At 36.4% G+C, this 18,166-nt stretch overlaps 1 protein-coding gene across 3 annotated transcripts in view; it reads right to left on the bottom strand.

The window, feature by feature from the left end:
- Positions 1 to 18,166, bottom strand: part of PCCA (propionyl-CoA carboxylase subunit alpha) — a 402,014-nt gene that overhangs the window by 207,216 nt on the left and 176,632 nt on the right. For all 3 annotated transcript variants that reach the window (XM_044250038.1, XM_044250039.1, XM_044250040.1), the window contains 4 exons: positions 7,605 to 7,748; positions 6,192 to 6,266; positions 1,900 to 1,968; positions 246 to 321 (listed from right to left, as the gene is read on the bottom strand). In XM_044250038.1, coding sequence (XP_044105973.1) covers positions 246 to 321; positions 1,900 to 1,968; positions 6,192 to 6,266; positions 7,605 to 7,748 — 364 coding nt within the window. The remainder of the gene's footprint in view (positions 1 to 245; positions 322 to 1,899; positions 1,969 to 6,191; positions 6,267 to 7,604; positions 7,749 to 18,166) is intronic.

Below are 18,166 nucleotides of genomic sequence, written 5' to 3'. Positions count from 1 at the left end.
GTACATAAAATACTAAATGCTCATCTAGGAAAGGTCATGAAAGGTCATGAATCATACATAAGTTTAATTAAATAACTGAAAGTATATACATAAAGTATAGGGCTATCAGTTTAGTTCAAGTTTTTCTTATTTCTATTGAAACACACAGTAAGCACATTTTCTACTGAATTCTCTAGTGTATCTTCAAGCTGTTTTCTAAAACTGGACACCATGTATAACATTAAGACCCAAACGTTTGTTTTCACCTCGAATAACGTAATTATCCAGCGCATCTTCCATTCTCTTCAGTGCTTCAGTTCTATCAGAACCATACGTGATCAGCTAAAAGCAAACAAACAAAAAACAATTTACGTCGGTATCTCTCAATCTATCTAAAAGTCAAACAATGCATTCTAATAAAAATCTAAGTAATTCCTAAGAGATTTCCCAGAACATCTTTTGAAACTTCACAGTGGTTTAGTTTGTAACATAAAGTATGGCAATTAAAATTTTAAAACTAAATAAATATGAAAATCAAGCTATTTCAGACATTTCTCCTACACTCACTATGACAGAAAAGAGCTTTTTGAGCTCAATCACAATATAATAAAAACAAGCATAAAAAGTTTAAAAGGGAAGGTATCAGAATGTGAACATGATTTGCGATAAAATATGAACGTCTGGGATAGGGAAGGAGTAGGCAAAGATTTGTTTTTTCTCTCCCTACGAGAATGTCATTTCCAAGTCTGACACCCTGCTTAGCTGGCTTTTACACATAACACCACAGACGCAAAGGGTTCCTGTATTAAAAAATCAGAAGGGTTCCTCTCCTATATGATCTTGTACCTATTTAGAGGAATCTTAACCAAATGAGCAATTAAATACAAGCAATAAGTAACATTTTATTACTAATCTGCTTGCTAATAAGATCTTAAGTATTCATAAAATATTTTTCTCATTATTACATTAGTCAATGTGTAGTATGCAATTACTTTAGTGCCTTCCATCAGTTCCTCAGTATCCAGCCAGGCTGAAAATTTATTTGTAGGTCACGTTTCTGAACAGAAATGTATTCACCAAAAATGGAACCACATCTATTAAAAATCCATCTATAATATTTGTTTTTTAAACTAAATAGCACGTCTCTAACAAACAAAATACCCAAAGTTCACTTTAATAATGTTACTGTTAAAAATTAAGTTCAAAAAGATAAAGAAAAAATGGTTTGCTTGCTGTAAGTACATCAACTTGAGAAAGGGTTTTTAGTAAATTCTGTGGTCAGAAATTCTACATTTTATGATATCTCACAATTCTAAAGATTTTAAAAGATGTAAGAATTTAAGCATTGTTGTTATTCTGTAAAGTCAAATTTCAAAAAGACAGGTGGGCAAAAAGACATCTTACACTTTTACATAAACCTTAATTATGTGCAGTCCCCACAAATAATTACTGATTCATAAAAACTGGAGATAGTAAAAAGTACTCCAAAAAACAGGACTTCTCACCCCAACTCCTTGGTAATGGTTTGCTATTAATACTTCTATCTCAGGTAATTTTCAGGAATGACCAAATACAACTTAATTCATCCTAACTATATGGGCTGCACTGGAGCCCCTGGTTAGGTAACTTAGTTACCTAACTATTTAATAGTTACCTAACTAACGAAATGGATCATCATTCCATATGACAGGGAAGAGCCAATGACTGACTTGATTGGGGAGTGTTACAAAGTAACATGGTACTGATATTTCTCCAGAGGAAAAAAAATCTGCTCTGCTTTCACTTTTCCATCAGTGCACAATTACTTGTTTAATTATAGCACATGATTCAGAGAACAGCTCAACTTCAGATTTTTTTTATATTAAATACTTCCACTTCTTCAGAAGAAAATGAACAAAGCCATTAAGAAATTGAACTAACTTTTGAAATCATTGGATCATAATAAATGCTAATATCACTTCCTGGTTGGATGCCGCTGTCAACCCGGACCTGGGAGAAAGAAAGAAATGAAAGTAACTTCATATTGTGCAGCCATTTTTCTCACAATTTTAATTTCTAAGGAACAGATGGAGAATTTAATCTCAAGTAACAGTTTAGCTTCCAGAAAACAGAAAAACAATCTAAACCATATAGAGACCAAATCATCTTGAGCTGTATGTAGTACAACGTATTTTTTTGCTCTTCCACTAAACAAAGGAACTAAGAAACCTCAAAAAAAACACTGATAATACTTCATACATCACTATCCTGGGATGCATTTGTAGCTACCCGATGGGGTCTTCCCACTGAAGCATGGCATGAATGATGCACCCCTTCTAGGCACACTCCCCACTGGACCCTTCTGAGAGCTCCAGGGAGGAGCCCAGTCAAGCCGGGCAGCAGGACTCAGCAGTTCTGCTCATCAGCTCTCCAGGAACGCTGGTCCTGTGGCTTTCATGTCTGTAACACTTTCCTTTTTTGCCTTACCCTCTCAACTGTACAATGTTTTTTTTCTCTGTTACTGTTAGTCCCCTGAGACTTTAATGTTTGTACAGCTTTTCTCATAGCTTTGCTTTGTAAAGACACAGCCCCAATTAGAGTTCCGATTTTGTGATTTTCATGGGGAAAAAAAAAACAGCACAAGTTCAAAATATTCTTTTGAAGAGCCTGATTGCTGTTAACCAGCCAACAAGTTAGTTAGTACATCGCTGATTCTTGTTTTCATCTCCCAGTTTGATACCAGCAGTAAGGCACAGAGGTTAGCCATGTAAAACTTTTAAAATGAGCAGTTGCTGAGGATGAAATATTTATTAAATTATTGTGCCTAAGTTTTGGAATCTGAAGTATTTAAAACCTAATCAAAATACTTAAGACTGTCAAGCATGTCCTAGGGGTCTTGAAGATAGAGGAATTTAATCGAAGCTGCTAGAACAGCAGGACTTTGATGCCCGACATTGTAAAGGGGTGGGAAGGGAAGAGCGGAAGCTCACGTTGCTCTTCACCTGTGGGAAGAAGACTTCCTAATAAACAGCAGCTCATCTGTCTGCAGCAAGGCAGGAAAAGGTCAACACAGCGGCTGTTAGGCCTTTAATATTTTAATTTAGGCAATTATCAAGGGACCGCATGTAGAACCTCTTGTCTAGGATATCCACATGAGGGTACGATGATGGCTTTATTATATGGTGACACCAAAAGATAAAGCACAGTTTCGTTCTCTTAAAAAAAAAATTCACACTACTATTATTCTCTTTGTAAGGCTTTAGACGATAACATTGTAACATACACAGAGTGCTTTTATTTCCGTATTTGCAAACACAAAAAGTATAGATATTTGTATTTACATTCGCATTCATACATGAAAATCATAATTTTAAATGAAAGTCACTCAGCACACTTAAACATATCTTGTCTTTCTATTTTCTGGAAACATACTTCAGTTCTATGAAATTCACAGTGTTTATAAAAACTAGGAAAGAACTAATGGGACAGCTGTGAAAGCAATAAAATCATAATCTACCCTCTCCCCACATTCGAATAGCCCCCAAACGGCAGCTGACCACCAACTTACATAACAGAAAAGAGCCTTCTGAACTTGCAATTTCTTAATTTTAGTAGCAAAAAGTAAAAGTGCTCATTTTACCACCATTTATTATTATTTAAAACCAGAGCATGCTTGCTGAAGCTGCATTTCAAACTGAGACTGGTACAAATCCTACAATGTCTGACTTTAAATATATCCTATTTGCTACATAAATTGCTACAAGGGTAGGGTGGAACTCTGCTATTCAACCCACTGGTCAAATAACAGACAATAAAGATTATTTATTACTTTCTTCTATAGTTCATAATTTAACATTTTAGTTATCTTTATCACCACCCTCCTAAAAGTTAAGTAACCTACGGCTCTTGGATATAACCATGTCATCCATTAAAATTATGATCATAGAAGGTATGTCATTTTAATCTAAAAATACACAGGGTAAAATCAAGAGATATAATACATAATCAAAACATATCTCTAATCAAATACATTTCATTAGCAGATCAACATTTCTAATTTAAAAATGTAACAAAGCATGAAGACTCTGACTTATAACTTCCTGCTTATATAGCTTTATTTCCAATAATCATCAGCTTTTTTTTTTTAATTTCTAACAATGAAGTAAAAATCAAACTAAGTCTCCATTCCTTTATGGAAACAAAGGCTACACAAAAAAATGTATTTTAGCTTTGGCACAAAAAGCTTTAAGAATAAAGTCAAATGAAAATGTAACGAAATTTCAGAGCAGAACAAAACTGCCATCTGAAAATAACAAATTTATAAAATGTGGCGAACAAAGATTTTTTTAAAATCTTCATCAATGCCCTGTAAGTAAATTTTAGGCTTAAAGAAGCATGTGCAGTGTACGGCCTGTAAATTAACCCTGAAGTATGTGTTCTTGTGACCAAAAAAAAGGTAAGAGCCCAAAAGAGTTTTCCAAGTTCAAACGGTCTGATCTAGCTAAGGAGACAAGGAGGAAAAGCCACCTCCCGCCCCCACCACCACCCAGGCACCTGTGTATGAGGGTCCCAAGCCATCGCTCAGAAAGCTCTGGCATAATTTCAATGTCTTTCTTCTGTATCAACGGTGGAGCGTGTGAAACTCTTCAGCCGTCTCCCACCCTTCATGCTCGAGTCACCTCTCCCCCTCAGTCCAACTCCCAGCCCGCCATGTCTACCTGACAAGTGACAGCCCAATCTGATTAAATGCTTCCAAGGGAGGGACTTGTGGGCCTCCATGACAGGCCAAAAGTGATCACCATGGAGATACATAATTACAGCTGTCAACGCATCTACTGTCCTGCTGACATCAATTTGATTGCTCCCAGCAATAATGATAGACAAAGCTTGGTGTGCACTCTCCCGCACCCAATCACTTTATCTATTCCTTGGTCCATTTAGCTGACATGCAACATTCACACAAGCAAATAACAGCAGTAAGCAGAACATTTAAGGCATTTTAATTGTTTTTTCTTTCTATGGATGGCTCACAACCGCAAATGTTATTACATAAAACTCCTGCTGCAGCATTAATTGAAGAAAGATTTGGTGGGACAAAGACTGTAGGGGGTATAGTTTGTCCATTATCACTTGTACTTTCAACAGGTCTCACGTTTGAAAATTGCAAATTGCAAAAACTTGCGAGGGCAAAATGTTTGACATGTTGTTAGCTATTACAACGTGGTGAAAACTTCCAACAACTAGAGGAATCATTACGAATTCTTATTTAATACTTTTTTTGTTTGATTAAAAAAATGTTTAGATATGTCCCTATGATACTTGTTTTCTCATCTGCTATTTAACGTCACATAGTGCCTGTTAAATCTTTACAATTTTTTTTCTGCCTTCAGGCTTTGAACACAGCATGGAGTCTCCCAGCCTAGAAAGGGTCAAGTCTCTTCAGAACGCATATGGGCAAAAACAATTTAAAAAGTGAAATAAATCACATATCCAATAACATCTTTGAATTTAGAATCCTTCCTGTAATCTTTTACCATCTTCATGCCAGTAATCAAACGGAATAATCATATTCACAGATGTTACAGCCTTGTCATCCACTAGTTAACATAATGTCATATATATATGCACTTATTACCTTGATTAAGAAAAAGGGTATGTCCTTGTTCTTTTTATGCAGCAAAAACTATTTAAAGAACAGCTATTAAATAAAGAAGAATTATGAATTATGTGGACCATGATCACTTTTCTTTAACCGGTGCAAATATGTACTTCTTAAAGTCCGTGACACGTCCTAGGATAAGGCACACTTTGTTTTCCTTAATCCGTTTCCATTAAGGGGCTGATTTTGTGCTTGAATTTTTGACGTCTCACTATACAGGGAAGCTGGGTTAGATTTAGGGAAAAGATTAAAGTGTAATACAGAAAAGTCATTTCCCATTCTTAGGGTTCTGTGATCTTTTTCACTACAATTTTCAAAAGAATTGGGAACATTGTAAACTATCATTTATTTAAAAGTCAGATGTCTCTGGACGTCCCCTGTGAAGTAAATTCTGACTTTCCTACATATCACAAAGTACAAAATATTTTTTTAAAAACAACAAAAAACTGTCACTCCCCAGGAATTCCACTTGTCCTTCAATTTACACCCTTCAGTGATGACATGCTTTAACATAAAAGTATGACATAAATCAAGGTTTTACACCCTCACTTGGTATCACAGCTTAATGACTTACACCAGGTAGATGTACTGGTTCTTCGTACTGAGACAATCTCCCAATGGACGGTAACCCAAAGGACTTGTAGGGGTCCTGAAAGTTCAAAGAAAAGGAAGCACAGTCTTTGAAATATAAATCAGCAGAGTAAGGTTAAATACTTATACAATGAAGAAGCATTTATAGATCTATTTTCAACATACAGTATTTACCAAATCACAGATTTCAGAATATTACTGTCTTATACTCACTCTAGACTACTTAGACAAGTATTTAAAAACCAAACAGAACTGTAAGCAGAATTTAGCCTGACCTTAGTCATACTTTACTGCAACTGGTAAAATTCCAACATTTTATAAATCTTCTTAGAATGCTTCGGGCAAAAATAAAATAACCTAGGCGCTACATGAAAACATCCCCCAGTTCAGAACAACTGTAGTGCACTAAAGATACTTGTTTTCCTTACTCTCAAAACAGTTCACATATGGTAAAACTGGAGAATTTTGGTTCTTCAGATAAAGACCTGAAAGAAACTTTGCATGTGGTCCATTCGTAAATAGCCTGGATCATCAGAATAAATACTAAATAAGTTCAGTGTCCCAACATAATCAAGAGCAAGAATAACCAAGCCAAGTATATTCTCAAGATCCTTCAAAAACACTGGAAAACAATTTCCAGTATTCTTAGACACAGATACTAGTAATTTACTTTTTGTTTTGACAAACTTCGAATTCTAAAAGTAGAACATAGTATACATGTTTCCTTGAATTATTTTAATCACTTGAAAAAAGCCTTCTCAGATGTTGACTGCTTTATTATCTGATGGTTAATCCAGTTATAAAATAGTATAAAACTACTGAACTGACAGTTTAGGAGTAAGAGCCATAATTAAAATCATGAATGAAAGCTTTGCAATTTAAATTTTAATTGCTACTTTCATGTAAGCATAAGGGACAAAATTATTAGAAAACAAACTTGCAAAAATTTAAGTACTGAATGAACTCGCGTGCACCCAGGGTAGGCTCTAAAAACCAAAAAGCCCAAAACAAACAAAAACACAGAAATAAATGCTTCTGTTTATTTCAAATGGGATTTGAAAACAAGCAAACAAAACAAAACCACGGTCCCTTCAAGCATACGGAATATTTAGCAAAAGCAAGAACACTTAACGAATGCTTTGTTGCCCCTTAAACTGACTGGGAGCTATTTCTCCCATGCAGGAAAAATACATGGAACTTAATTAAACTCAATCTTTTAAAACTACTTTGAATTACCACAAAACTATCTACCCTTTGTCCCAGTTCGATTCTTTATTACATAAGCACACGCTCGACACCAGTTCTGAAATCCTAACTTTACCCTCCGTTCAGCTCTACCTGGTCCCATGACTCCGGGACAGACCATCATGCTTCCTCTCAACATCATTCGCTTTACCTCAGCATAAACCCGACATTCGACTGCCCAGCCATTGATGGGAATATCAGCTTGTCTGTGCCTGAGAGGGTAACCCTTGGCAACACGGATCATTTCTTGGACCAGGTCCAGGCCGGTGATGCATTCTGTGACGGGATGCTCAACCTGCGAGGCCGATACGAGGCCGTCAGTAGGTGCGGGAAAGGGCAAACAGAAATCGGCAAGAACACGGTCAACAACTTCTAGGTAAAATAAGGTTGATTATATTTAACAGTCAATCACAATGAACTACAAAACCAAAAGAATTTAAAATTAAACACAATCTATAGCAGGCATGACTTTTTTAAAAGAAACACCTAAAAAGTATTTGTAAACTCTCTGTATTACTTGTCTCCATTTTTCATTAGATGTCGTGCGGCCACGTTTAACACTCTCAATTCTGAAACTACTTCCTATCCGAAAATACGGATTTAGCTGCGATCCTCCGTATGGCAGATAATCAAGGTCTTCTGCTACACTTAGCATGGCACCCACAGAGGCAGCTTAGGATCTTTCAAAGCATGAGGCGAGCCGAGTCTCACCCAGGCTCATGCTTTCACTAACCTGTCCTGACAAGCAACCAGATTAGCGTACTCTTACATCAGTGCAGTGGAGCAGAAAGGAGCAGATGGATCCTGCAGGTTGTTTTCCCTTCAGACTTACGTGGGGAGTGCTGAGCACGCACAATAGCAAAACGGAGCCCGTGAAATCACTCTGCTCTCTCAGCAAATTGCTGATAACTACCTTGGATGATGCTGGCATGGGGATCCCGGGTCTTCCACACCCACACACGGGACACACACGTACAAAAACATGCACTGGCGTATACGGATACTAACAGGGATACACAGCATTATGAATTTGATCGCTTACAAGTTCCTAAACTTAACAAAGCTAAAAGAAGGCCACTTATGGCACTGATAAAGAGCAGATGATAAAGATGATAAAGAGCAGATGTCAGTGAAATCCCTGCGTAAGTTTTAGATATTTAAATATAAGCTCAGCCACATATCCTGCTTTAATACCGATTTCTTCTCCTATAAAAATTAAGCATGTTCTAAATGCACTTCATAACAGTCTCTTTATTGTGACATGTCTAATTCCATACATTCTGAAACGAGAAAAGGTCAATGAACAAAAGAAATGTCTTCCCATCTTCAACTACACTAATTGAAGGACAGGACTTAGTCATTATAATAATCTTGAAGCTTATCATAAGCAGACAATGCCATGGTCTTAAAAAAAAAAGCTTTGTAAAAATAAACAGATGGCATCCATAATTAGCTCTGTGTGTGTTATGAGTTTGTTTACAGTTTCAACAACATTTTAAGACATTTTGACATAATTTTAATGACAAATCATCACTAAAATAAGCATCTACCCTTCGTAAAATAAATGTGACACTAAATAAAGATCTTATTAGATAGTTCAAAAAATAAATTTTTGAAGGCAAGCTATAGTTTTTTGAGAAACAAGATCCCATATGACAAATATAACAAGAAAGGAACAAGTGTTAAGCATATCTATTCTTGCTAGAAACAAATTTCGTGTGAGAAACCATCTTACCACTCTATTCAAAGTGTGCCTACTACGTGCCAAGGGCTTTATATCAATACTATTCACACACTTCATTAGGTTAAAAGAAAATTTAAAGTTAAGTGAATGATTTAACTCTAATCTATGATTAACTCCTTCTAAGAAAAGTATGCACTATATACTAGGCAAATAAATAAATACTGAAAGAATAAATGAGCAGCAAATCCAGAGCACACCTATAGTAAATGGTAGAGGCAGGGTTGGAATTGAGGTCACTCCAGAAATGGTACGACCTTCCTATTCTCTTCAAGGAAAAATGTATATAAAAACATGTAGTAAACTGGCCGGCTCGGTCAGTGCAGCATGCAACCTTTGATCTCGGGGTCATGAGTTTAAGCCCCATTACTAAATAATAATAATAATAAACTTTTTAAAAAATGTAGTAAACATAAACAGCTACATAATTATGAGCTGTTGTCTTCTATAAAGCACATTATAAAAGTTTAAAGATATAAATTCATCGTAAGGTTCTGTTTTGCCTCCGAAGACTCCTCTGTAACCATGTAAGAAAAAAGTACATTAGACCCATTACTGAATGGAATCCAAAAATGGACCCACTTAACCACAACTTAGAATTATAGAACAGAAACAGCACATTTCACCATCTAAATTAGTGAGCTGCAAGCATTTCAAAATAAAATAATGAAGTAGATAACTAGAATAATAACTAGCTGCTAAAGGCAAGATGATTACTTGCAGAATTTAAAAAATATATCCACTTAGGTTCATATACTGTTAAAGAAATCTTTCTAAACACATTTTAGTAGAATTCTAAAGTTATTCAACTGGATGGTATGAAACATTTCCTTTAGACCCTGAACTATTATCACCAGGAATCTTGTAGGCATAACATTGTTTAAATAACCATGTACAGCTCCATTTCTGAGAACTCGGAAACAAGTTCTCCCCTCTGCAAGTCAAACTCAATACTTAAGAGATCAAAACAGAGATATACAAAGAGACAAAAGAGCTCCCAGGCCAAAATATAATTCAACAGAAGTTTTAAAAATATCTTTAAAAAAAGGAAAAAAAAAAAAAAGAAAGAAAGAAAGAGAAGGAGAAAGGGAGGGAGGGAGGGAGGGAGAACCACTGGAAAATGGAGGTAGCCACCTGGAAAGAAAGGATATACAAAGAACGAGAGTCAAAGACGGCTGTCTGGTAGGCTCATGGTTTGTCTTGTTCCACCTGGAGGAAAAATCCACACAAGTCTAATGCCACTAAACATGTATTCTGAAGGCTGTCATGTGGAAGGAAAAAACAAACAAACAAACAAACAAGGTAAGGTTTCTGTGTCGCTTCTATCTGGAAAACATTGACTTCAACCACATTAAACATGTACTTTTAAGAGAGACTCCTCGGACTCCTTCATCAGTTATTATGCTTTGGGATTCTCAAGAGGAGGGTATTCTACAGTGCCTACTTAACCACACACTCCCCCTTCTACGGGATACCCTTATGGGTTGAGAATTCCATGGAACACACTTTTAGAAACGATGCCTTAAACGTTCAAAATACAAAACTGAATTCCCTTATTGTGACTATCCTCACCAAACAAATTTCTGAAAACCTGGCTTCATACATTATATATTTTTTACCCAATAGAAATGGGTGATAGTTCCAAGAAGTGTATGAGTAAGGGATACACCAAATAATATGATTCTGCACCTTAAGATCAGTATGTTGACATCTAATAGTTAAGTCTTATGATTTAGTCAACAAAAGACCTAACCCTCACCCCCAGCCACAAAGAAAGAGAGAGAGAGAGAAAGAAAAGAAGAGCCCAAAACAAGTCAGAATTTCTTTTTTTTTTTTCATTTTTAAAAAAAATTTTTAAAGGATTTTACTCATTTATTTGACAGAGATCACAAACAGGCAGAGAGGCAGGCAGAGAGAAGGGGGTAAGCAGGCTCCCTGCTGAGCAGAGAGTCCAATGTTGGGCTTGATCCCAGGACCCTGGGATCATGACCTGAGCTGAAGGCAGAGGCTTTAACCCACTGAGCCACCCAGGTGCCCCAAGTCAGAATTTCTGAACTCTCAAAGACAAAGAGTGTTCACTCTGCAGATCTATCCGTAGCTAATCAGTCAGTCTGTGCTGGCAACGCCTCTATCTTTCCACGAGTCTTTTGTTCGAACAGGTGCAGACAACTGCAATCATGAAAGGTCGTATTATGGAATACAATTACACACAATCATGCGACAGTGAGTATATATATAGTTCTACATGCCTATATTAGATGGCCACAAACGTCCGACTTTTTATTAATCCATTTGCTATTTTAATTTAGTTTTGTCTTCTTGATCACCATCAAGCTATCACTAGTACCAGTGTTTGTGTTTAGACCTCTTGCTACTGTTTTCACATGTATTTGTTGCTTTAAATGTATTTACCTCAAAAAATAAATAACTGAGTTTATCAAATGCAACTGTGAGGTAAATCTGGTCTTGCTTCAAAACGTCAAAGTGATGAACTGAGAAAAACATATCTTTCTGGCATTGTGTCTGCCGTTACTACTGTAATCTTTAGACTTATTCCTCACTAAATACAAACTAGGAAATATCTGTAACTAGTGGATGAAAGTATAATGAGACATTTCCAGTCTCAAAGTATCTCCCAATAAGATACTTAATTGACAACAAAAGGAAAAGTGGTAACTCTACAGTAAAGAAATGTGAAAGACACCACCTTAACCAAGCGAACCTCAGCAGTAATGGCGTGAACAGACATCATGCTTCTCCGGTGTGGTGCTCAGAGAAGCACAAAACCTTCCCTGTAGACTGTTTTACATTCTACAGTGAGCAAAGCCTCAACACAATCACGAGAAAACAGACAAATGCAAAATGAGAGATATTCTACAACGTAAAGGGCCTCTGCGCCTGAAAAAATATAAAGACCATAGTTGACCCCCCCCATCCAAAATAAGTAAAATAAGAGACTACGGAACTGTTCTCGATGGAAAGAAAGAGGTATGACAAGTAAATGTAATATAGGATCCCAAATCAGAAAATGTGTTTCTTTTACTACAAAAGGCATTAATGGAACAACTGGTGAAATCTGAACACGACCTCTAGACTGGATCATAGGTATATGTAAATGTTAATATCCTGATCTTGATAACAGTACTGTGGTAATGTAAAAAAATTTTCCTGTTTTTAGGAAATACAAACATTTTCAGGAGTAAAGGATCACCAGGCCCGCAGTTTACTCTGGAATGTTTCAGATAAAGAAGAGAGACACAGATAAAACAGATAAAGCAAACGTAAATATTAGGCAAAGGTGTTCAGAACATCTTTGTAACATTCTGCAATTTTTCTCTACATCTGAAATAATTTCACATAAAAGTTAATAGTAATTAAAGCAACATCACTAGTTTGTTTTTACATATAATAAACTATTACCAAAATAAAGATAACTGATTTGATCATGTTATCTTCAATTAAAAATAATCCAATTTGATCAATATTTTCTCTTCAAAATCTACTATGCTAAATAAAAATAATAAACAGCAGATAATTCATTCAACAGGTTTTCTCTGACTTAAACTTGCAAATATTTTGTGTTTATTTACCTAATAATTCCTAAGATTTTAAGAACAGGTAACTAGGTGACAGGCAAGTTTTGCTCCAGGGGAGCAAGATTCAGGTAAATTCTAATTATACACTTAAGTTAAAACTTCCAATGAAAATTAACACTGTGGGAAGTTCCAAAGAGAAAAAAAAGTCACAAAAAGTGTGGAAAGAAGTCAGACGGAACATGTATGTGTAAACTTGGCCATTAACAGAGAAGGAGGTGATGAGAAGGATTGGAAGTTCCTCAAATGGAAGAATATTTGGCTGTAACTGTCTGCTGCTGAATGGTGGCCCAACTGCCTAGTCAAAGCAGAAGCTGTCCCCAAAGCTAGAAGACCCAACAAACAGGCTGTAACTAACATCCAAATGGCACTGAAATTTACAAAACCCCTCCAAATGCATGAACTTGTTCCTCAACATTCCACTGTAATTTTATAGGGAAGGCAAAGGAGATACAAACAAGAGGTATATGGTGAGCGAATATTAAGAATATCTAATATCCAAATAATGTTATTTTAAATTAATATGGTTTTAGATAACATCTTTATTAAATACACCATGTCTAAACTGACATGTATTAACAAGGCTTGATATGTAAAAGCTCCCTCTGGTAAGCAGAACTTGTTCAACTCAACTCAGCGGAGCAGTTTAGGTGTGATGACCTGTTGAATTATACAGAAATTTCCTGTTACGTAAAACTGAGTTCCACAATGGTATCTGGCAGTAACAGGTCTCCATTCAGTTTGTTGTTATTCCAGCCCAAAAGGATAACTGATGCCATTATTTTTGGTTCTGCTCTTTCAGTTCAGAGAACTGCTTTGTCCAGAACAGAATCTAACATTTACCTATTAAAATTCTGAAGCTCCTGAGAATACAGGATTTCAAAATAAAGATCTAAAGTTATTAGATTTTGATCCACAGGACTCAAAGATAAAAAGCACATTGGGAAATAGGCCCCAACATACCATTCCTGTAAACTCACCTTGAAAATAATGGCTATGTTCAAGGGTTGCAGTGGAAACTGAACAGATTCTATTTACAGAGCTTCCCTGTTGACCCCAACACAAATAATCAGATGAAGAAAGGGTAAGGAAGCTGTTGTGTGCTGAACTGCGTTTCCCCCTCCCCAATTCCTATGTGTAAGCCCTAACCCCTAGTACTTCTGAATTTGACTATATTTGGAGATAGGGTCTTTAAAGAGGCAATTAAGTTAAAATGAGGTCATTAGGATGGGCCCTAATCCAATATGACTAATGTCCTTAAAAGAAGAGATTAGGACACACACAACACACAGAACAGCAGACAGACCATGTGAAGACACAGGGGGATGATGGCCATCTGCAGGCCAAAGAGAGCGGCCTCCAGAAGAAAGCAACCCTGCAAATGTCTTCATTTTAGACTCCTAGTCACCAGAACTGTGAGCAAGTAAGTTTCTGTTGGTTAAGCTACCTTGTCTGTGGTATGTTGTTATGGCAGCTCTACGAAACTAATACAGGAACAAATCTGAAAAATTAAAATCTAGGTAAGAGTACAGAACTCAAAGACCCAAAATAGTTTACAACACACTTTAAAACGCTTCGGCAGCACATATACTAAAACAAAAACCTAACTGAAAGTATCTGACAATTTTACCTATTCACATCATGTCATAAAAACTTTTCCTTCAACTTTCTAATAAGACTCAATAAATATTAAGGGAAAGTTTAATATACCTGCTTTGTATTATCAATTTCCTAGGATATTGGCATTGAATATTCCAGAACATCCCAGTTCTGGCTTACTTAACCCAGTTTGACAATGTTGGCCTCTGTGACTTTAAAAATAATCGAAGAAGTCAACTTCTGCCCAAATCTAAAATGCCCCTTCTGGCAAGAATGCAGTTTTATGAATTAGTCACAAATCCATTTCTCTATGATTTCTCCTATCAATTATTCTTTCAATCAATGCTCCAACTCTGAAAATAGAACATGGTATTTGTTCAGTTACAGTCAACTCAAAGAAACCAAAATATGGGTTGCAATAATTCTTAATTTTTAAGTTAAATTAAAATTTAAATAAGTGAAATTAAAACTTAAATAAGTAAAACAGTAAAGGGTAAGAATCGATTTAGAGTTTCTAAAATTCTTCTGGAATATAAAGATCCCACATGGTATATAGGATTATCTGATGGGGGAGTCTGGTTGCCATAAAATTTTAACAATTTCATAGTACTTTTTCTTTTATCCCATCGCAAAAGTGGATTCCTTCTTCACTGTGGCAATCATATATAAGCAACTGACAAAGGTCTAACAAAGGTGGGAAATTCAGCTCTGTTCTTAAGGATATGCAACAGCCAGCTGACCACACTTGGGCTATTAACAACGGTAAGATGTTACTCCTTTCTACTTACTTGAGAGTGTTCCAATGCTTATAATCTTTGAAAGACTACAAAAAGGCTGCTTTTCCAAATAACTAAAATCTAATCATAACCTACATTTGGAAATGAACAATCAAACACACACACACACACGAATTTGGGAAGATATAGCGAGGGTCCTAACATTAATCTTAAGACAAGGGTCCAAGCAGAAACAGCTTATGAATTTGACACTTTTACCCATCAGTTTCAATTTTGGAAGACTTCCATCTCCATTCTTCTCTTAGACTCTTACACAGACACCCTTATGATAGAACGATGTCTTTCAAAGTTGCTTATTGCAAGTATGTTTGTTCATTCATAACAATAATTTTGTAGTTAACTGACAGAAAAATAATAAAAGAATGTTATTAATTTATAGCTCAGTTTGCCATCTGAAAAAAAAAACTGACTACTGGCAAGCTTTATTAATAATGACAACAGTAAAAGTCAACATGTTAACCAATATTTAACAAACATGGCAGGTGGAACATTACTGGTAAGATCTTCACAGCCAGGAAGAAGAATGAGTGCTAGGTCTAAACCAGGCACTTTTCTGAGCATTTTTAAATGAATTAACTCAGTTAATGCTCACAATCCTATAAAGCACTTTCTACAGTTACTGTCACTTTATAGATGAGGACAGTGAGGCACAGCAAAGTTAAGGAACTTCCTTATAGTCATACAACTAGGAAGGAATAGAGCTAGGATTTACTTGCACTAAGTCAAAATATGGATGGTTGCAACTAATGAAAACGATGACTAAAGGAGTTCCTCATTCATCAGTTCTGGTTGTTCTGAACCATTTTAAGGTCTAGAACCTCACTAAATTTCTCTCTAGAAAAGCATGTACCCAGTTTCAGAGGGTCCACAGACTCCCCCAAAGCTCATTAATGACACCCAGATAACCCTGGTTAAATACTTCTGCTTTGAGAAGATGGCAAAACCAGCATGGTGCACCCCCTCTCCACTCCAAATCCCACGGTCTCTATTCCCCCAGAGTGACTGAGTGACACAGGACATTGCAAACAGGGACATCTGGGGGAAAGTGAGAGCCAATCACAAGTAATGAGCTCTTGCCTCTCATGGACTGCGGGCAACCCAGAGGCCAGCTTCAGAGATGTCCAGGGAAAGATGTGAAAGAAGTCAGGGGAACAGCTTGGCCTACGGAGATCCATGCAGCCTAAAAGCAGTCACTTAAAGGCTCCAAGAGTCCCAGAAGTCCAAGTAGTCAATATATATTAGCTAGACCCTGCCCTTGAGATGAAGTCAATGTTCCGAGATACATGCTCTTCTTAACCTCAGTGGCAGATACGGCTGTATCTCCAACCCCTCGAAGGACTGCTGCCACTTAGAATATTATACCAAACAGCACTCAGTACCGCACCCAAATCAACCACAGTAAAACCACTGCAGGTGGCTTATCCACCAGAGATAGGGCTACATTCAGAATAATGATTATAGATACCAAGAGAAACAAAGCAGTTGAGAATTGGGGCGGGGAGGGGGGCAGAGGGGGGAGTTGGGAATGCATCCAAAAAGTAACTGGGCACATAGAAACTTCAAGAGTATCAATACATGCACACATACCCCCATACGAAAGGAGACTTTCTGGGATAAAATAACATGATTTCCCAATTATGCAGTCTGGTTCATTACTTTAAGGAGAAGACGATCGCCAGCCATTAGAACTCAAATTAGTGGCCTGGAAGAGCAACATAAAGAATTAACCTCAAAAAACAGAACACAAATACAAAATGAGAGTAAGCATAAGCAAGAAGACACAAGCTTCAGAAAGCTTGTCCAGTAAGACTAACCCACAATAAAAGGAATTCCCAAAGGAGAGTATGAATAGAGAAAAGGAAATGAGAAAAGGAAAACAGTTAACAGAAGAAACTTTCTCTGAAATGAAGAAACAACTTATATCTGTACACTTCAAAGAATACCCAGAGTAAAAGGCAGAACTTATGGACATAAACACATACCTAGGCATATTCCGGTGGAGACCAAAAACCAAACCAAACCAAACAAAACAAATTTTTTAAAAAGCCCGATTTCCAATGATCAAGAGGAAACTGGGTCACCTTTCAGACACCAAGAATACTTTACATATATAATCAAAGACTAATTAGAATGACCTTAGTCTTAATATTAGAAGCCAGAAAACAGGCCAGTGTATCAACTACTGAAAGAAAAACAGAAGCCCAAGAATCCTAGAATCAAAATACCATTCCCCTTCAAGCTAAAGAAATACATTTGAGGATGTGGCATTTTCGAGCATAGCCTCCACAGATTCCAGCTGAGGAAACGTCATGAAAAAATGCTAATGAAACCAATAAACTAGGGCAGAACTCTCAAAGAAGGGAAAGAGAGAAGATACAGAAATGAGAAAACTGTGAACACACAAGAGAAAAGCAAGTCTGGAACCAGAGAGATCAACTACAAGGGAAATCCAAATACAGCCTAGAGATCTGAGATGATCTCCGAGAATCTTCAGTGCTGGAAAGCTGGGGCAATCAGAGCTTCTTTACAAGTGTTATTTTGAAAATGCCAGTCTAAACAGGAAGATGAACATAAATACAATGTTAAAGGACAAGAAAATTTCCAATCTACAAATGGGAAACAAGAATAATTAGCAATTTAATTCAAGCAACAAATAAAAAAGGGGAAAACAAAAAAAAAAAGGAATACTGAAATACAAGCAAAGATGAAGTGATTTTATTTATTTAAAATTACAAGGACAAAACTTTCATACCAAAAGAAAGAGTGTCAGATTGGTTCTTTTTTCATTTAAACTTTAAGAAACACAAAACAAGTGATAAAGAAGGCTTTGAAATAAAACAGGCAAGTAAAACAAAAGGAAGGAAACGCAACATGGTAGGAGTCAAGGTGAAATTTAAAATTAAAATCTTTGAACAAGACGAAGATGTTATGTAATGATAAAAGGTATACAATTCACATAGAATAGTCATAAACCTATACAAAT

The sequence above is a fragment of the Neovison vison genome, chromosome 5 (genome assembly GCF_020171115.1).
Source record: "Neovison vison isolate M4711 chromosome 5, ASM_NN_V1, whole genome shotgun sequence".
Lineage (NCBI taxonomy): Eukaryota > Metazoa > Chordata > Mammalia > Carnivora > Mustelidae > Neogale > Neogale vison.
This window is presented reverse-complemented; position numbering and strand designations above follow the sequence as displayed.